The sequence below is a fragment of the Aedes albopictus genome, chromosome 2 (genome assembly GCF_035046485.1).
Source record: "Aedes albopictus strain Foshan chromosome 2, AalbF5, whole genome shotgun sequence".
Classification (NCBI taxonomy): domain Eukaryota; kingdom Metazoa; phylum Arthropoda; class Insecta; order Diptera; family Culicidae; genus Aedes; species Aedes albopictus.
This window is the reverse complement of record NC_085137.1, coordinates 364,466,329-364,487,588: the sequence shown is the minus strand read 5'-3', so window position 1 is coordinate 364,487,588 and position 21,260 is coordinate 364,466,329. Positions and strand designations below refer to the sequence as shown.

The 21,260-nt window shown below is 46.0% G+C and overlaps 2 protein-coding genes across 2 annotated transcripts in view; both read left to right on the top strand.

Moving 5' to 3' along the window:
• The first annotated feature begins 14,183 nt into the window (after positions 1 to 14,183).
• Positions 14,184 to 19,321, top strand: LOC134286771 (uncharacterized). Its single transcript, XM_062848442.1, has 4 exons — positions 14,184 to 15,132; positions 15,594 to 15,978; positions 16,034 to 17,761; positions 19,237 to 19,321. The coding sequence occupies exons 1-4, from the start codon at positions 14,184 to 14,186 to the stop codon at positions 19,319 to 19,321; spliced, it is 3,147 nt and encodes a 1,048-aa protein (XP_062704426.1).
• LOC134288341 (uncharacterized) overlaps positions 18,876 to 21,260 on the top strand; it is a 58,942-nt gene continuing 56,557 nt past the window's right edge. Inside the window, exon 1 of the mRNA XM_062852922.1 lies at positions 18,876 to 21,115. The gene's annotated coding sequence lies outside the window, so the exon portion shown is untranslated. The remainder of the gene's footprint in view (positions 21,116 to 21,260) is intronic.

Below are 21,260 nucleotides of genomic sequence, written 5' to 3'. Positions count from 1 at the left end.
TTGTGTTTTCGGCAAAGTTGTTAAACTTGTCAAAAATTGACAAATATTCGTTCGTTTGATTCAAATTTTTCCCAATCATGCGTAATGTCAAGCAAAGTGCAAAGCACAGAGACAACCACAGAGAGAGTGCATATGACAGAGCGTGAGAGACAGGAGACCTCCAGCGCACGGCAAAGTAAGCGGGTAGCACACAACCGACTATACGTGCTCGTCCTCTTCTGGTTTGTTGTGCTGTCTCGTAAGTCGTAGCAGCGTGTGCGGCACGCAAAGATTTTTGAGTTGCACCCTATCCCTGAGGTTGATATGGTACCCTACAGGATTTTCAATAAAAAATTCAGAGGTTGCATATTACTTCAAGTTACTCTACTAGAGTAACCATATTCACAACGTTTGTAAAAGATTTGCCATAATTACACATTAATATCGCCTTTTAATGTCAACGCTAAACCAACCTCGTTCGTTGTGCGTTTCATTCGTGCTATGCTCGGTACTCATCGTTATCTAAATATCGTGGTGTCCACCTGCGCTTCAGATTTCTTTTGAACGGCATATGGGTTATGCACAATGTGTCCATTGAGGACGCTAATGAATACAAACTGACCGAGCAACAGCTCGTAACGAAATATGATTATCACTGTTAACACCAATAACGGAGCGGTAGCGCCGTTTGCAAACCATATCTTTCGAAATCATGCCTTTTACGATGATTCCGAAAAAAGGGAAGCTTGTATTCGACAACGGAACATGCTTTGATGAGAACAGCCGAACGAATGTCCAGTTAGTACCGAGTGTAAATATTTGCTATCAGGAATATTTATTTTGGCTGTTCGTAAAAGCCTGATTCGACAGAAAGTAGAATGTGCAATCAGTCGGAACGTTTACATAACGTTTGAAATGAAGTTTATTTAGCTATTTGGACAAGAAGCGTGATTTGTAGTAGAGATAGTCAATATCTCGAAATAACAAGAATTAAGAATTCATCCAATAGTAGGGTGAATGTACCAATAGTGGTGCTATTAGTAGTTCTTTGTTTTAAACTAATTAAATAAAATAGATAACACAATACAACAAAAAGTTTGAAAACGTTAATTGATAGTTTTTCACTTAAATTTGTTAGGAAAAATGTAAAAACCATCGTTTATTTCTGTTTTTTTTATCTCAAAATTCACTTGCACCAACGATAGGTGCACGGTTCCTACTATGGTGATAATGTTTAGCATTGGTTCCTATAGTGACGCATCCCATTGAATCCTTATGGGACCCACCACTATAGGAACACTACCACCACTATAGGTGCAAAGGAGCAAACAATTTAAAGGAAATATTTGGTTAAATTAGCTTTTCAACAATTTCTGAACACAAAACTGAATTAATGTTATTAATTAGGTTTATTATATATTATATTATCTTGAAAATGTCATTTGAGAGCTTTTTGGTCGAAATAGTGATAAATTGTCACTACCACCACTATTTTCATTTCATTTATTTAGTATTACATCAAGTTCAAGATAAAACTGAATCAACAATATTTCTCCATAATACACGGTTCGTGGCTGCCGCTCTCCATCCTCGGTCGCTCCCGATGCTCGCCAAGTCACGCTCCACCTGGTCTGCCCATCGTGCTCTCTGCGCTCCACGCCTTCTTGTGCCAACCGGATCAGTTGCAAACACCAGCTTTGCAGGGTTGTTGTCCGGCATTCTTGCAACTTGCCCTGCTCACCGTATCCTTCCGGCTTTGGCCACCTTCTGGATGCTGGGTTCGCCGTAAAGTGCAGCGAGCTCGTGGTTCATTCTTCTCCGCCACACACCGTTCTCCTGCACACCGCCGAAGATCGTCCTTAGCACGCGTGGCTCGAAAACTTCGAGTGCTTGCAGGTCCTCCTCGAGCATGGTCCATGTCTCGTGCCCGTAGAGGATTACCGGTCTTATTAACGTTTTGTACATGGTGCATTTGGTGCGTGGGTGAATCTTTTTCGACCGCAGTTTCTTCTGGAGCCCGTAGTAGGCCCGACTTCCGCTGATGATGCGCCTCCGAATTTCACGGCTCACGTTGTTGTCAGCCGTCAGTAAGGATCCGAGGTAGACGAATTCCTCCACCACCTCGAAAGTATCCCCGTCTATCGTAACATTACTACCCAGACGGATACGGTCGTTTTCGGTTCCGCCTACCAGCATGTTGTTTGTTTTTGAGGTATTCACCACCAGTCCGACCTTTGCTGCTTCGCGTTTCAGGCGGGTGTACAGCTCTGCCACCGTTCCAAATGTTCTGGCAATAATGTCCATGTCGTCCGCCAAGCACACAAATTGTCCGGATTTTGTGAAAATCGTTCCCCGGCTGTTGAGCCCGGCTCGTCGCATCACACCTTCCAGAGCGATGCTGAAGAGTAGGCATGAGAGTCCGTGATTCGAATGAACTAGATAGTTCACCCGAAACACTTACGCAGTTTTGCACACCGTCCATCGTTGCTTTTTAATCAGTCTAGTCAGCTTCCCAGGAAAGCCGTTTTCGTCCATGATTCTCCATAGTTCTGCGCGGTCGATACTGTCGTATGCCGCTTTGAAGTCGATTAACAGGTGATGCGTTGGGACCTGGTATTCACGGCATTTCTGGAGGATTTGCCGTACGGTAAAGATCTGGTCCGTTGTCGACCGGCCGTCGATGAAACCGGCTTGATAACTTCCCACGAACTCATTTGTTTTAGGTAACAGACGACGGAAGATGATCTGGGATAGCACTTTGTAGGCAGCATTCAAAATAGTGATCGCCCTGAAGTTCTCGCATTCCAAATGGTCGCCTTTCTTGTGAATGGGGCAGATTACCCCTTCCTTCCACTCCTCCGGTAGCTATTCGGTTTCCCAGATCCTGACTATCAGCCGATGCAGACAGGTGGCCAACTTTTCTGGGCCCATCTCGATGAGTTCAGCTGCGATACCATCCTTACCAGCTGCTTTGTTGGTTTTGAGCTGGTGAATGGCATTCTTAACTTCCCTCAGCGTGGGAGTTGGTTCATTTCCGTCCTCCGCTGCACTGGCGTCGTCGTTTCCTCCGTTGCCGTGGGCTCCCGTGCCTACGTTCTCCACGCCATTCAGGTGCTGATCGAAGTGCTGCTTCCACCTTTCGATCACCTCACGTCCGTCCGTCAAGAGGCCTCCGTCTTTATCCCTGCATATTTCGGCTCGCGGCACGAAGCCGTTGCGGGATGCGTTGAGCTTCTGATAGAACTTCCGTGTTTCTTGGGAACGGCACAGCAGTTTCATTTCTTCACACTCGGCTTCTTCCAGGTGGCGCTTTTTCTCCCGAAAGAGGCGGGTCTGCTGTTTCCTCTTCTGTTTATAACGTTCCACGTTCTGTCGAGTCCCTTGCTGCAGCATTACCGCCCTCGCTGCATTCTTCTCCTCCGTTCTGCCCTCTTCGTCGAACCATTCGCATTCGTTCCGTCGATTCCGTTCCACGTACCCGATGGTGCTCTCGGCTGCGTCGTTGATGGCTGCTTTCACTGTACTCCAGCAGTCCTCTAGAGGGGCCTCATCGAGCTCGCTCTCGTCTGGCAACGCGGCCTCGAGATTCTGCGCGTATGCTGAGGCGTCATCCGGTTGCTTCAGTCGCCCTAGGTTGTACCGTGGCGGTCGCCGGTATCGTACATTGTTGATGACGGAGAGTTTTGGGCGCAGTTTGACCATCACCAGATAGTGGTCGGAGTCGATGTTGGCGCCACGATAGGTCCTGGCGTCGATAATGTCGGAGAAGTGCCGTCCGTCAATCAGAACGTGGTCGTTTTGAGATTCCGTCTGCTGTGGTGATCTCCAGGTGTAACGATAAGGGAGGCTGTGTTGGAAAAAGGCGCTACGTATGGCCATATTTTTGGAGGCGGCGAAATCAATGGTACTACCACTATTAGTACTACCTCCATTAAGGGAGCGTTTACCCTAGTAAACAGCTTTTACTTCTATGGACCAAAATGTCCAGACCAAATGATGGCAGCTTCTTGATGGATAAACGTGTGGTGACGGGAAACAGTACTGAATAACGCAGGCAACGTAATGGAAAGTTGAGGTTACTAAATCTTCTTCTTCCGTAATGTCACGTCTCAGTTGGGACTGTGCCCTAGTTTCCAACTCCTCAGATCAAAAACTACTCATAAAAATGAGTCTGAAAAAGTAGGTCGGCTATAATATATATTCGGTCGTCTAATATCCAAGGGAAATTAGTTTTTGGGAAGTTATTGCGCATTTCCCACCCCACTGGACCCCTCTCGCAGTTAGTATAAGTGCGGGTTCGTGAAAAAAAAACTGCGATTTTACTTCGAATCGTTTCGATGTCTTCTGCGCACTTATGCGGTGCTGAATAAGTGCGCAGAAGAGGCCAAAACGATTCGATATAAAATCGCAGTTTTATTAACGATCCCGCACTCATACTAATTTTTGCGTGACGTAATTTATGGACGTTCCCTTAGGTAATGAGTTGTGTAGAGCGAGTGAGCTAGTGAGTTGCTGAGTGAATGAGCCTGCTAGTGAGTAAATGTGTGCGTAAGTGAGTGATATAGTGAGTTAGTGAGTGATATAATGGGTTCTTTAATGATTTTGTGGATGATTTAGTTTAACCAATGAGCTCATGAGTGAGTGTTGTCGAGGGAATGTGTGAGTAAATAAGTGTAATTAAAAGTAACATAGGGTAACTATGCGTAGATAGGCAATTTAGGCTTCTTCATTAATTTTCAAAGTTAGTTTTTCAACAGTATCGCAAACGACAATGTACATGCGAATTCCTATCCTCTCCTTTTAAAGTACATATTCCATACACCAATCGACATACGTTATAAGCATGAAAATCCATCGGGCTGCCATACGTCACCAAGTGGTCCAACAAGTGAACGTCCGTCGCCTAGCGTCACATTTTCCAAGTTACTTTTTATCCCCCGAGAATACCTACCTACATCACAAGATGCAGCAGAAGCAACAACATAAATAGCGCGACGACGACGCATTCAACACAGCACAGATGGGAGAGACAATACGCGCGCCATGCTGCTGTGCGATAGCGTGTGCAAACTGTGACCCAAAGTGGGTGGCTGGGTAGCGAGATTTTTATTCACGAACGATCGCCACCACCGTCGTCCTGGCAGCAAAGAAGGCAGCTGTTTCAAGTGAGGCGCACGGCCGGGACAACAACGACTACGGCTCTTTGTGTTATCCTCCTAGTCTATTGCTGGCTGGATCTATTGCTTCATATCGTAATTTACCCAGATCCAGGTTAGCGCATCCTCAACAGTGGATGCACGCAGGAAACTTTTTAATCGTTACGATAGAACAAGAAGGGCACCAGAGTGAACGGGCATGTAGGGAGGAAAAGCGACGACGCAAATGGTGACGTCATTGGGCAAAACATTACGGCTTCTCGCCGGAGAGTGAGCACATGTTGCCGTGGTGAAGAGAGTTCGCACGAATGGATATCGCGTGAGTGGAAGGGCCGAGGAAAACTTGAGAGATCGAGAGCGAATACGGTGTTGATAACAGAACCGATATCAGTTGGGCCGGCTGCGTTGAGTTTTCGTGAGAGGCAGTGCTGCTGGAAATGCTAAAGTATTATTATTATTTATTATTATAGAGTTTGGCACTTCTCAGTAAAAATTGCTGGAAACTTTTACCTACCCCAGGCAATCGGAATGCCAAAGGGGATTAGGCTCTGTGGGTCTCATTAGCCGGTTTGCTTATGCTTATCCTAATGAGTCTGCTTTGGATGTAAGTTGTGATGATTCAGGAACCGCCTAACTGTGCTACAGGTTCTAAGAATCACCGCTTTCAGAATGCTGTTCAGGTCCTTCTTCAATACTATCTCGTCTAGGGACCTTAGGAGAGATTTAGGGACAACTCCCCGGTTGGTGAACGCCACTCGTACTGTTCGTTCTAACGCCTCGAGGTCAGTCTTGGTCCACTTTACCACCCCAAAGCTATAGATCAACAGGGGCACAGCAAACGTGTTGATCGCCTTCAACTTGTTGGCGTCTGACAGAAAGCTCCTTCTTTCTTGATCGCTGTGTGGCGAATACCTCTCAGTTGCAGGAAGCCGAGGTATTTGTACGCTTCGCCTTCAACCATATTCCAAATCTCCTCTTGTTCGTTGACGCGGAAATAGCTGGCGTCCACTACTTGACCCCGGCGAAGATGGACTGACCGACATTTGTCAAATCCAAACTGCATCCGGATGTCGTTGCTGAACAGCGTCACAAGCTGCAACAGTTGATGCAGCCTCTGTACTGATTCCGCAAACAGCTTCAGGTCGTCCATAAAGAAGGTGTGGGTTATTTTTGTATTCCTTCCCCCACTTTTCAGTTGGTAGCCATAGTTGCATTGGTTGAGTGCTCTGCTGAGGGGGTTCATCGCAAGGCAGAACTATAGCGGACTAAAGGTATCGCCTTGAAATATCCCCCTCCTGATGCTGAGAGTTCTGGACTGCAACACAGCTGTTCCGTCGGTAATTTGTAGGGACGTGCTCCACATCCCCATAGCGTGTTGCATCAGCCTGATGACGTTCCCGTCTACTTTGTACAACTGCAGTACCTTAAGAAGGTACGAGTGCGGTACTGAGTCGTACGCCTTCTTGTAGTCGATGTACGCTATGCTCAGGTTCCTCTGCTTTTCGGTGGCTTGACCCACAATGACTGCGTCTATGATGACCTGGTCTTTGCAGCCTTGCGTGTTTTTGCGACACTCTTTTTGTTCCTCGGTCATCACGTTGTTGGCATCGCAGTGGGCTTGTATCCTCCTCGCTATTAGCGACGACAGCACTTTGTACAGACTTGAAAGGCATGTTATTGGTCTGTACTTCGCTGGGTCAGCTGTGTTTTGGTCCTGCGGCAGAAGATAAGTAATAGCCCTGGTAATGAACTCTGGTAGCTGCGTGGGGTCTTCTAGCACCATGTTGAAGCATTCCGCCATCCGCCCGTGAATCGTCGTGAGTTTTTTATACCAAAAATTGTGGATGAAATCGGGTCCTGGTGCAGCTCAATTTCTGGTATAGGGGAGACTGAGGAGACTTGATCCCTTTTTCTTAATTTACCTGAAACTTTAAGAAAAAACACAAAACTAGATCTGATTTCCGTACAAAATGGCAGGTAAACATCTATTGCAAGTTAATACACAACAGAAGGCCTTTAAATTATTGTTAAAGTTTTCAAAACTGTGTTTTTATGGAGGCATGTCTTATGAAGTATTTTTTAAAAATGGGTGACACTTGATCCCCCTTTGATCACATGGTTTATTTAAAGGGAAAATAATTCCAGAATCTTCCTATTCATTTTCTTATCGAGTTTTCTTGTATTTTCGATTAATATGGTGTGTTTGGAATTGTAAGATTTCCTTAAATTTTTAAGGATATGCCGTATTTTCAAAATGGGGAGACTTGATCCCCCTTTCCTTGGTTTATACTAAAGTTATAATTATCTGACACATTTTATCGTTGAATAGACTAGAATTCCAAGTAAATAGAGGCTTCCGAATAGAATTTTATTTTTCACATGTATAATGTGTATGTAATCCTCGAGGGATCAAGTCTCCCCATGTCACTGTTATGTATACTAAGCTGAATTAATTAAAATATGTTAACAATAATCTCATTTGTATAAATAAGTTTGAAAGAGCTTTATTTAAATCATGTGCTGTGAAATTTTGACACGATTTGGTTCAATTTTCACAAAGTTATTGAGATTTTTCGGGATCGCCTAAAAGATTTCTGAAGGACTGAAAACAAACCATCAGCCGTTAAAAAATAATGCAATGTACAATCGAAATCACGTGTAGCCAAAACATAGTCGTTTATCCAGGAGTAGTTTTGGAAAAATTATGCTAGAAGAAAAATGTTTTTGATTCCGAGCAAATATGGGGGGAACAAGTCTCCCCAGGGATCAAGTCTCCTCAGTCTCCCCTACCGGGTAGCCTTACGTATATCCTGAGCGGTTACTACGACCGCGGTCATGTTTCCAACTCCATTACACTGTCGCTCTTCTTCTGCTGCTAACCACATCCCATCGTCGCTGTGCTGGGCAGGGTTCTCCCATAGATTGGCCCAGAACTGTATGACGTCGCCAATCTCCGGAAGGCCTTGTCGTATCGGATGCAGTTGTAGAACTCCCTTCCATTAATGTTGAACATCCGGTTTTGTTCTTTCCGCTTCAACCATTCTCCATAACACCGCAATCGTTTTGCAAGATCACTCAACCGTAATCTCCGTAATGTTGACTTCTGTGAGATCTCGGAGTTCTGCGGGTTAATAATGGGAAGTATACTGGAGAACAACTGGCCAAAGCATTTTGATTTACAACATGCTTCAGTATTTTTTCCCTTAGTTTGTGCAGTCCGTCACTGTTGGTGTCGGCACAGAATTTTGCCTGAACCTATCGAGCCCACGGTATCAAAAGCAAGGATATTGTTTATTGGTTCACCAGTCCTCCTAATTGCGAGTTGACGCAAGACATCTTTCATTTCAAGGTCTCACCATTCTTCCAAACTGTGAAGTGTAACAATTATGTACTGTATATGTATGTGTTGTGTGTATGCTCATGCTCACGGTTACATAGATCGCATTGCTTACCAAAGTGAATCCTGATTTATGTAACTATCAATCCCTCCCTACTAACAAAACTCCTACCCGTGACAACTGTGGAGGGTTCAGCAGTACATACGACTTCTAGTAGCTACGGTTGTCGAACTAACATTCCTTCACTTCCTCGGTAGACCGTAAGGACGAGCTTAGTGTCGTTATTGACCCAATAAAGTTTGAGCTCTCAAACGTGTACATTGAGGATGATGCCAAATCCCAAGTGCCAAGCCTATTGGTTCTCTGTGCAATTTCGCTAGCTCATCGGCACAGCTACAATAGATGAGCAGCATTGTGAGCAGATATAAAACTGTAGTCAACAAACGAGGTCGAACTCACAGCCGTGTCATTGTTCGCCGTATGTTTGTGTTCAGCACCCATCATCCACCGTATAGTGCAATAAGTGCCTTTTTCCGTTACAATAGTCCATCTCTAGATCCAGCCATACGGTGAGCCATCATGCCAGCAGCAGTAATCGAATCTATAGATTATCGCCAGAACTATCTAACAGCGGTTTCACTTCATACAGGAATCGCTAGAAAATCCGTTGGCACCGTTGAACAGCTTGAGGCTACTAGCGAAGCCGGACCAGACTCGGCACAAAGTTATGAACTTTCCTTAGAAGTTTATACACATGCTTTGATCCGTAAGTTTGATCTATTTGATCTAATTGAATTATTTGGAACCTTACTAATGAATTGATAACCTAAATTTAAAATTCTAATTTATCCTTAAACGTATATACATGCCTTACTTCTAAATTAAAAACTGGCAAGATTGCCAAAAGTTGGCAAACAACAAAAAAAAAAAACAACCAGTGAAAAAGATATCAAAAATAACAAACCGAGTATCGAAAACAATGATAAGAAAACAAGAAATTTAAAAAAATATCAGAGGATAAAAAAATAAAACAGAAACAGAAAAAGAATAATATTGAAAAGAAACAGAAAAGGAAAAGCTAAGAATAACATAAATATTGAAAAAAAGGAGAAACAGGTGAAATTATGAGATGAAAAAACAGCAATGAGTTTTATTTATGTATAAGTAATTAGCATAGCATAGCATAGCATAGCATAGCATGAATACTTGCACAAATCTTGGATGGAGTTGCAAAGTTGAATATTTCCATTGACATTGCGGATGTCGCTACTATCTACAATGTCATAGATTCACTCAGCTCCACACACCTGGCCAAGTCCTTGCAAGCATTTATAAATCCCTTCATCAACTTAGAAAGAGCCCAGAACTGAAGCATCTTCCAATAGATGAAAGGATGTTGAAAATAGCGAATTTTCAACTTATATGCAGTTATAAAGTAAATATACTGAAGTAGAATTATTTATAAATAAATAATATTGGAAAAATCTCACCAATTGTTGTGGGGTTATTGTGGTTCAATGCCGATCATCTAATTGTCTTTGTAGTTGAGTAGGCCCACTGTGCACACTACCACTATTACGGATGATGAAGTAGACCTACCTTGCATAACCTACCGTGGTCAGCATAGCTGTCACTGATAGGTATGAATGAGGACAAAACAAAACAGAAAGACAGATAGGGATCAAAAACGATCCAACGAATTAAAACGTGGTTGATATTTCTATTGCTAAACTAAAATACGTTAAAAACACTCGAAATAAACTTAGTTTCTAGTTGTTTATTGAACTCGTAAGTACACGACACAGAATTACACCTAAATTACATAAAATATATTAATGAAATGAATTGTACTACACAGAAACACATAATTTGTTAAACATAGTTGCGGACATTGAACAAACAGGTTAAACAGGAGGGGCTAAATACGTAAGTAAATTTGTTTGTTAACACGATTATATAATAATTATAAATAAAACTCCGCAGCTTAAAGCATTCTCAACCCGCAAAAACCGAGTTTGCTAAAAAGGCTTCCCGAAAAACCACTGTTGTTCACTAACCGTAACAAACTTTAAGGTATTTACCTCGAAGTGGAACGCATTAGCGTTCGGAATGTCGGTCTCTAATAATACAACGAACAAGCGCCGCGGCGTCATCCGACAGCTGACGGACGAAGAGAGCTCCGTTGCCGCCCGTTGTCCTTCATGCGATTGGCCAGATGTGGCTGATAGATGGATGGTCCAATGTGATCTATGCCAAAGATGGTTTCACTTCTCCTGTGCGAGAGTCGATGAGAGTGTGCGAGACCGCAGTTTTGCATGTGGCACCTGCGCACTTCAACAAGGGTTGGAATCCGCTAGATCGACCACATCCAGCACAAATTCGGCGAGAAGACGGCTCGAGCTCCTCCGGTTAGAAGAGGAAAAGGAACTTCAGGAGAAACTGCTAGCGGAACAAGTCGAAGAGGAGGCGGCTCTGCAAAGGAAGATAGTGGAAGAAGAACGGGAACGTCGAAAGAGGATCATGCAGGAGAAGCTGGATATTGCCAAGCGGTATATCAACAAGAAGTACGAGGTGCTGCAGGAGGAGGAACGATCAAATCATGGTGGGAGTCGGAAAAGTCATTCCAGCACTCGAAGCAAACTGAGCGACGTTGAGAAGTGGGTGAATAACCAAAATTTGGCCTTGGTAACTGGATCCGGGACGAGTCAAGCCCCCATCGGTGCCACGCCAGTTGTCGAAATTGACCCCAAAACAACAGCTAGTAGTTCGTGTGGCGGTGCAGTTCCGATCGTTTCCGCGCAGGCTGGTGTTCCCAATACATCTGTAGCAGCTACCGGTCCGTACAACCTTAACAATATCGCTTCTTGGGGAATACTGGTACCCCGGTTGGGTCAGGGCCCAGCGAATTCAGCTTCGGTTCCCCCTCCATCGCTACCGACAACGTCCAGTACTCCGGTGCAGGAAAAGCAGATTCCTCGTAGCAGCAATCACGTAGCAGCTGACATTTCTCCCCCCGCGACGACGCAGCAAGTTGGGCCAGCAGTGTACGATATGGACATTTCTCCACCTCACGTCGGCGAACGGTCTAGAGCGGATCTAGAGCGAGAACTGCAGGAACTGCAGCAACAGTTAGCCAACCTCAAACGAAGTTCGTCCAGTCAGTATCACTGTCCAGCTCCTGGTGGCATCAGCAACGTTTCAGTTCCAGTAACTAGCCTAAGTAACATGGCAGATACAGGTACGTCAAACTTGCATGTTTTGTTTCAAGCGACTCAAGATGAAGGTAGACAGGCGCAGTTTCCGCGCAGTTACCCAGTAGGGACTCAGGCAAATGTTAGATTCGCTACACAATGTACCATACAGAACACGGTTCCAAACACTAGCTTTCTTCCTCGCTGGAACCCGATGGTTTCATCAAGTCGCTTAACGTCAAACCCACCAGGGGTTCCCAATCCGAGTTTTTACAACGATCCCAATGTTCTCGCTGATAACTTGTTCCAGCAGTATGAACCAAGAATTTCCAATCCTAATACCCGATCAACTTTGACGGCAGAAGCACCTTCCTATCCTTTTATCGCGAGTGAAAGAAGTGCTCCGAATCAGATAAGTCAGCCAGTCGCTTTTCCGGTTGATATTATCTCCCGCCCTTTCGTCGCGAGTGTGCCGAGTGTCCCTAATCCAATCGTTACGCCAGTAGTGTCACAACGAGCGGTTCCTGATCCATCGGCCAGGCATTGTGGACCGAGTTCGCAGCAAATCGCCGCGAGGCACGTCGTGCCCAAGGAGCTTCCGGAGTTCGCAGGTGATCCCATAGAGTGGCCATTGTTCGTGAGCAGTTACAACAACTCGACTCGAATGTGTGGATATACCGACGACGAAAATCTTATGCGACTACAACGCAGCCTGAAGGGGAATGCGAAGGAAGCAGTTCGGGGGCATCTCTACCATCCGTCATCCGTGCCACAGATTATGACCACCTTGGAAACCCTATACGGACGCCCGGAATTAATAGTAAAGTGCTTGACGAGCAAAGTGTATTCTACTCCGGCGCCAAAAGCAGATAAACTGGAAAGTCTCATCAGTTTCGGACTCGTTGTGCAGAACCTCTGTAGCCAGCTGCAGTCTATGGGTATGGAAACCCATTTGGCCAATCCCTCACTACTCCAGGATCTGGTAGACAAGCTGCCAGCTAACATTAAACTGGACTGGGCTATGTATCAGCGCCACGTTCCAGTAGTGGACTTGCGTGCTTTCGGCACCTATATGACCACAATTGTATCTGCCGCTAGCAAGGTCACGCTGTGGAGCCTCGTAGCCGTGCGGTTAGGGTCACCAAGCTTATAATCGCACCATGCTATGGGGTGAGGGTTCGATTCCCGCTTCGGGCGTTGAAACTTTTCGTGAGAATAGTTTCTTCCCCGTTTCCACTGGTGCATGCTCCGTTGTCCGTTGTCTAATGTTAAGTTTAAAACAGTCTGTACAGCCGAAAGCTGAAGACGTTGTCCGTGTCTTTTTTTACGCAGAGCCGTCTACAAAGCCAGAGAAGCCTAAAGGGAAGGAAAAAGGTTTCGTCAACGCCCATTCAACGGAACCCAATAGACACAACGATCGCGACAAGAAGGAGGAGACAAGCGGCGTGAGTGTAGGCTATCAACCAAAGCCGTGTCTGTTGTGTAAGACGGAGGGGCATAAAGTGAAGGATTGCGAGGGATTCAAACAATTAACGTTGGCGAATCGATGGAAAACTGCTCATCAGCTGAGCCTTTGTCGTCGCTGTCTGATTCCACACGGAAAGTGGCCATGCAAGGCCACAGTTTGTGGAGTAGGTAACTGCGAAGCGCGTCATCACAAGTTGTTACATCCTGGAGATCCCCAGTCGTCGGTTATCGAAGGTACAACACCGGCATTAAACCAGCCCGCATCGTCAGCGACCGTGAATGTGCATCGACAGCATCCGTGTCCGGTACTCTTCCGAATACTGCCAGTTACACTTTACGGGAAAAGTGCATCAGTCAACACGCTAGCGTTTCTCGACGATGGATCATCGCACACGCTTATCGAGAAGGAGTTGGCCGACGAACTAGGCGTTGAAGGCGAAGTGGAACCCCTGTGCCTACAGTGGACAGGCAATATACGACGAACAGAAAGTGAATCCCAGAACGTTCGGCTTGCAGTTTCGGCGATTGGTAACGATCGGAAGCATTCTTTGGATCATGTGCGTACGGTGGAGAACTTGGATCTTCCTCCACAATCGTTGCAGTACGAAGAAATGGCGCGCAAATTCGACTATCTGAAGGGTATTCCTGTGAACAGTTATTCTAGTGCTGCACCTCGTATCCTGATCGGCGCCGACAATGCCAAGTTGTTGCTGACATTGAAGAAGCGAGAAGGAAAGTACTGCGAACCAGTTGCGGCGAAGACTAGATTAGGTTGGACCGTCTACGGGAAAGCCGAAGGCCTTAACGACTCGCCCGAACATCGTCTACTTCACATTTGTGGCCGGTCGTCTGATCAACAGCTACACGATGCAGTGAAGAGCTTTTTTTAGATCGAAAACGTAGGTGTAGCCCTTGTCCCGCAAGTCGAAGCCGACGAAGATCGCAGGGCACGCGAAATTCTGGAAAAGACAACCATTCGCACAGCAACCGGAAGATTTCAAACAGGTCTGCTATGGAAGTTTGATTGTGTCGAGTTTCCAGAAAACCGATTCATGGCAGAACGACGATTGACTTGTCTGGAACGAAGCCTCTCAAAGAAACCGGAATTATACGCGAACGTCCGTCAACAGATACTCGACTATCAAGCAAAGGGTTACGCGCACAAGCTAACCGATGAAGAAACTAACCGCAGTGAACCAAAAAAGGTGTGGTATTTGCCGCTAGGAGTCGTGCAGAACCCGAACAAACCCGGAAAAGTTCGGGTCATATGGGATGCTGCCGCCAAAACTGGTGGTGTTTCACTGAACTCAATGCTTCTGCCGGGCCCGGATCTTCTCACTTCGCTTCCATCTGTATTGTTCCGCTTTCGCCAACGAGAGGTTGCCGTCACAGGCGACATTAAGGAAATGTTCCACCAGATTATCATTCGTCCGGAAGATCGACAGGCCCAGCGTTTCCTGTGGCGGGACAGTCAGGAAGACCCGATTCAGGAATACGTCATGGACGTAGCCACGTTTGGGTCTACATGTTCGCCATGTTCTGCCCAATACGTAAAGAACAAAAACGCTGAGGAATGGAAGCAGAGATATCCCGAAGCAGCTGCTGCAATAGTAGAGAATACCTATGTAGATGATTATGCAAACAGTGCAGATACGGTTGAAGAAGCAGTTCGCGTAGCACTCGAAGTGAAGAAGATTCATGCTAGCGCGGGCTTTGTAATTCGGAATTGGCTCTCGAATTCCGGACAAGTTCTTCGACGGGTCGGGGAACAAGGTTCAGAAACCACGAAAACCTTTTCAGTGGGAAAGTCAGCCGATGCAGAACGAGTTCTGGGTATAACCTGGCTTCCAGAATATGACAGCCTCATGTTCGCCGCCAAGTTTCGCCCTGATATTCAACATCTACTAGACGAAGACATGATTCCAACCAAGCGTCAGGTGCTCAGGGTCGTGATGAATATTTTTGACCCCCTCGGACTGGTGGCGGCCAGTGAAGAGAATTGTCAGACAAAAGAGGCACAAAACAAGCAACAAAGAAGGCGCGACGATTACTCTTTATCCCTACTGGTAACAGATAATGTCATGATCTCGAAATTTTTTGTTGCAGACAAAACGGAATCTGAATTTGTTGCGTACTTTTCAACTCGTGAATAATCAATTATTACTAACCCAAAGTCGAAACTTTTTGATGATAAATCTTCAGCAGAGTTGCAGTGTTTACCGACTCGAAGTTACCGTTCGAAAATCGCAATGGAAGGCTTAAAAATCTCTAAACTCGTGGTGCATGATGCTGATCCTATTATTTTCAAGTTGGGACAAACTTATGTCGCATTGGGTGGATTGTCGCAACAAATACAGGTTGCGACATTGTCATTATTGTCGCGCGATGGTTGAATTTTGATTCACTGGTGGCGGCATTTGTTGTTCACGGCAAGTGCTTGATCCAAGACATTTGGAGAGCAGGCGTCGACTGGGACGACCAGATTCCACCGGAGATAATCGATCAATGGCGGCGATGGGTCGAGGTGCTTCGTAATCTAGACCACGTGGAGATCCCGCGCTGTTACTTCCCTGGATACGACCCACGCAGCCTTCAGAGCCTGGAACTTCATGTTTTTGTCGATGCGAGTGAGGCAGCGTATACGAGTGCCGCATATTTTCGAATCGTCGATCGTGGGCATGTCCGCTGCGCACTTGTTGCTGCCAAAACTAAAGTGGCCCCTCGGTCAGTTCCCCGGCTAGAGTTACAGGCTGCAGTCATTGGAGTAAGATTAATGAAGTCGGTTCAGGAGCATCACACCTTACCGATCAGTCGTCGTGTGATCTGGGGTGACTCGAAAACGGTGCAGTCCTGGATCCGTTCTGACCAACGCAAATACCGGCAATTCGTGGCCTGCCTTTAGGGTCAGCGAGATCCTTAGCGAAACGAGTACAGACGAATGGCGATGGGTTCCGACGCGGCTCAATGTTGCAGATGAGGCCACAAAATGGGGCAAAGGACCATGCTTCCAAACTGACAGTCGGTGGTTTGTTGGCCCTGAATTTCTGTACAAGGACGAATCTGAATGGCCTATACAAGAGTCCTCCCCGCCGGACACTTCGGAAGAAATGCGCGTGGTTCACGCTCACCATCGAGTGGCTCCGGAATCTCTGATTAAATATCACCGGTTTTCCAAATATCAACGGCTGCTGCGGACCGTAGGATTCGTTCTTCGCTTCATTGATTCCTGCCGTAAAAGAATTGATCCCGAACGGCGTCATTCCAGGACATTGTCAAAAGAAGAACTGTTGAAAGCAGAAGTTGTGCTGTGGAAGCTGGTGCAGGCCGAAGAATACTCTGAAGAGCTAACAACATTGCGCAGAAATCATCAGTTGTCACCGGAATGCGGCAAGCGGCTGGAGAAAAGCAGTCCACTGCGAAAGTTGTCAGTATTTTTGGACGAACAAGGAGTCTTGCGGATCGAAGGACGAATTGGTGCGGCCAAATGTGTTCCATACGGGTCCAAGTTTCCCGTGATTCTTCCGAAAAAGCACCGTTTCACCGAGTTACTCGTTGAATTCTTCCATCAGCGCTACGCACACGGATTTGGAGAAACAGTAACGAATGAACTACGACAGAGTTTTCACATCCCAAGTTTGAGAACAGTTGTTGGGAAAGTGGCTAGGAGTTGTCCATGGTGTACCGTATATCGCGCTGTACCGAAGGCACCTCGAATGGCACCTCTTCCAGCAGTACGAGTGACCCCTTATGTCCGGCCATTTACATTCATCGGAATCAACTACTGTGGACCGTTCATGATTCGGATCGGCAGAAGCAGCGTAAAACGTTGGGTTGTGCTCATCACCTGCTTGACGGTACGAGCCGTACACCTAGAAGTCGCCAGCAGCATGTCCAGCGAGTCGTGTAAGATGGCGATCAGGCGGTTTATAGCCAGGAGAGGTGCTCCACAGGAGATTTATAGTGATCAGGGCACGAACTTCATCGGAGCGAGCAGAGTGCTAAAAGCGGAAGTTGCAACGGTGAATCGTGTCTTGGCAGGAAGTTTTACCAACCGTGACACTCAATGGCGGTTCAATCCTCCCGCCGCCCCGCACATGGGTGGCGTGTGGGAACGCCTAGTACGAACCGTGAAGACTTCGTTGGAATCTCTGTCGATCATCAAAACACCGGACGAAGAAACTTTCAACACTCTCCTCATTGAAGTCGAAGGAATCGTCAATTCCAGGCCGTTGACGTTTGTGCCTCTAGAAACGGAAGATGATGAAGCGCTTACGCCCAACCACTTCCTTATGCTGAGCTCAAATGGCGTTTGCCAGCCACCGCAAATGCCAGCAAAGGACAGTGGTCGGTCGCTTCGGGCTAATTGGGACCAGGTGCGATGCTTACTGGATGAATTTTGGAGCAAGTGGATCAAGGGATACCTGCCTACCATCTGCCATCGCACGAAGTGGTTCGACGACACCAAGCCAGTCAACGTTGGAGACCTGGTGTTCATAGTCGATGAAGGTATACGGAACAGCTGGATACGCGGAAAGGTGGTGAAGGTGATCCCTGGCAGCGATGGAAGAGTACGAAGAGTTGATGTGCAGACGAACAACGGAGTGTTGCAGAGACCAGTTACCAGTTGGAGGTACAGCTGAGGATGACCACTAGCAATACGGGTCGGGGAATGTAGTTGAGTAGGCCCACTGTGCACACTACCACTATTACGGATGATGAAGTAGACCTACCTTGCATAACCTACTGTGGTCAGCATAGCTGTCACTGATAGGTATGAATGAGGACAAAACAAAACAGAAAGACAGATAGGGATCAAAAACGATCCAACGAATTAAAACGTGGTTGATTTTTCTATTGCTAAACTAAAATACGTTAAAAACACTCGAAATAAACTTAGTTTCTAGTTGTTTATTGAACTCGTAAGTACACGACACAGAATTACACCTAAATTACATAAAATATACACATAATTTGTTAAACATAGTTGCGGACATTGAACAAACAGGTTAAACAGGAGGGACTAAATACGTAAGTAAATTTGTTTGTTAACACGATTATATAATAATTATAAATAAAACTCCGCAGCTTAAAGCATTCTCAACCCGCAAAAACCGAGTTTGCTAAAAAGGCTTCCCGAAAAACCACTGTTGTTCACTAACCGTAACAGTCTTGATTAATGTTCTTCTCTGTAAAGAACAACACAATACTCAGCAAAGAACAACACAATACTGAACACTAAACACCCGCGCATCTATTGTTTTGATTTTCACTCGAGACAATAGCTAACGTGATCGATTATGCTGCCATACTCACTCTTTACAGGAGCGATGCATGCACAGCAAAGAACAACACAATACTCTTATTTATGTATAAGTAATTATGCTTTAAATCTGCAGATTAACTCAAGTGATTTTTTTTTAACTTTCTGATGAGATGATATTTGGTGCTATGTATGACTACAATTTGGCGTATTTGTTGATCAAGTCAGTTTCAGTTTAAAAGTAACACAGATTATCCGTTTCAAAATTGTATTTGGGAGCACGTGCACTATATTTATCAATCGTTTTCAAGAGACAGAATCTCACACAAACTGTGTCCGTGATTTTCTCTTGTTCGGCATTGTAAACTACACTCCTAGATACAACACTCCGTAAGAAGAGCAAGCACTTGCTGCTATCCACCACGTTCTCTCCGACTTTCCTTGCAATGAAATCGCGCCTCGTAGTTATCCATTCACTAGAGCGGAGAAATCCACCACACACAGAGTCACAGTCTTGGCCATCGTCGTCGTCGTCGACGTCGCGTCGGTGTAGTCAAAATCATTTCTCCAATCGTGTGGGGCCTAGCCGACGTACGGACGGTTGCTTTCGGACCCATCGCTCAGTTACGACCAAGATCTCGCATGAACCGGACGGTTGGCGCAAAAGCGCAAAAAAACGGAAGGGAAGACCAAGTGTGTGCAATGAGAATTACAACAAACCGTACTAAATCTATATCTAATAGCTGCTGCTGTTGCTACTGTTACTACATCTATTGTTACCACTATCACCGTTGTTGTTGCTGCTAGTACTACTGTTCTACTGTTCGTTGTTGTTTCAACTGTAGAGTGATCGTGGACTTGCTAGCCGTAGTTCGGGTCACCGTTGCTGTTGTCCACGTCCTCGCCGTCGTCGTCGTCGCCGTTGATTAAGTAGCACGCCGCGCTATCGTTTTGTTTTTCTGTCCGCTAAGCTGTTCACATTATTTCGGGACCTAGAGAAATTGCTGCGTTTCGTCGACTTCTTGGTGGTCGTAGCCAGAAATAAACAACAAGAAGTGTTGTTGAAAGAGTCGTGCTGTCGTCATCCAAATTGCATTGGTCGTCATCCTCAACCGGGGGTTCAAGAGAGTGTGAGGTGCAGTGATTCAAACCACAATCGTTGGTATAGTGTTCTAAGTAGCGAAGACCGACTTGCTGCGCTATCGTAGTTGTAAGTTGTAAGTAGTGCACTGGGGGTGCGTTGCGGCTGTAGTGTGCGTTCCGGGCAGACCTAGAAAAGGTGCTGACTGCAACGAAGAAAGTTCTGCTCCACGGTGCGTAGTCATGCATTCTTTTGTAGATATGTGCGCAGGTAGAGCAGTGCTTCGATAACTATGCCCGTAGATTACCAGTGTTGTAGATACGTAGACGCGTGTAGCAGAGTAAATCAATACAAAAGAGGCGCTTAGTGAAGGGGGTGTGCAGTTGTCGGAGGCCGCACCGGTGTGTCTGGCGAGGTGTTCTGCCGCATATGGCAGTGAGGCAGTAATTAATATCGAAAACAGAAAGAAGCGAGTGGTGGTGACGGGAACGCTGAAGCGTGCAAAGTGGTTAACTGTGGAGAAAGGGAAATCGCACACTTGTGTGTGCAGTGCAATTGCATTCGAATGCAATCGATTGTTCGGCCGTCGGCGAATAAAGAAGTTCAGTAGGTTTAAGTCGCTTAGTAGAGTGGTAGTGGCGTTTAGTTGTTGAACTCTGGGGCAGTATTTGTGCGGAAGATCTTCTAGATCAAAAGATTGGCGTTTCGGAAACGTCAGCGAAAAATGCGTCCGGCCTAGCAGCCTCAGTAGTATTCCGTCGGAAGATTTGCTCTTTCTGGTGCGCACAGCATTCCCTTCCGAATGATGAGCAATTTGTCTGTGTTTGAAGTTGTATAAAAATAGTGCGTTCTTCGTGTGTTTTGTGGGTCACCATGACGAGCAGCAGCTGAAAGTGGGAGGCCTAAGTGCGTCAGTTTGGATGAAGAAGAAACCAGCAGTGTCATCGCTCCGTCAACTGATTTTCGCGTTCTTTCTTGTCAGCAGCACAGCTACAGGCCGTGACCGAGGTCGACCCCCGTTGGATCGTGCTCAAAGTTAGCGAAAACGAGCTCCCAGGATGTAAATAAATACAACCTCCCTCACACTCTCACTCGACGAATATCTTACACGGTTTGCCCTCGAGTCTAGCGGAGGCGGAAAAAACAAACATCTAGAATCCGAACCCTCCTAAGTGAAGTGTTTGGATGTAAGCGAAGATTTACTACGCCACCTTTCTCCAGGTGCACACATAATAGAGTAGAGTTTACATATGAGCAGTCCATATCGATCAGCTGAAAGTGGTTATCGTTCCCGTGTCTAAGTGGGTGCTTAGTTCGAAGATCTTAATGTTTGTTTTGCCAATCCATCTCCCTTGAGAGCGGCTTTTCCTCCCAGAAATCGCGTAGTGCGTTAGATATCCTTGGCCTAGAAGTGTTAGCCGAGAGTTCGCGTAGAAGTAAAATTCATCAATAATTAGGCACAAAATTGATGGCTTCCAGTGCCACAGCTGCCGCCGCCTAGTTGCTGTGGCTGTTGCTTGCGGATTAAGCTGTGTGGAAAATCGACTTGCGGTTTGAGTCTGGTTCGGAACCCAACCCGAGGAACCGGCGCGGCACCAACAGGAGGGTCGGTGCGAGAAACGCTGCAATTAGCATACTAAAAGGTAAATGCTCGGTGATAGATAGTGGGTAATTGCCGTACGGCAGCAACCTGCACGTCGATGTCGTTGAAGTCGTCATCGTCATCTGCGGCGCTAGTCAAGTGGTTCGCTGTTTGCCTTGTTCTTACGGGCGCAAAGTATACTCAGT

Excerpts from the sequence above, each read along its gene's own strand:
- LOC134286771 (XM_062848442.1), top strand. The coding sequence starts at position 14,184 with ATGGCAGAACGACGATTGACTTGTCTGGAACGAAGCCTCTCAAAGAAA. Across the intron at positions 15,133-15,593 it reads GGCGGCCAGTGAAGAGAATT|GCGTCGACTGGGACGACCAG; the intron begins GTCAGACAAAAG and ends TTTGGAGAGCAG. Across the intron at positions 17,762-19,236 it reads AGACCAGTTACCAGTTGGAG|AGTGATCGTGGACTTGCTAG; the intron begins GTACAGCTGAGG and ends TTTCAACTGTAG.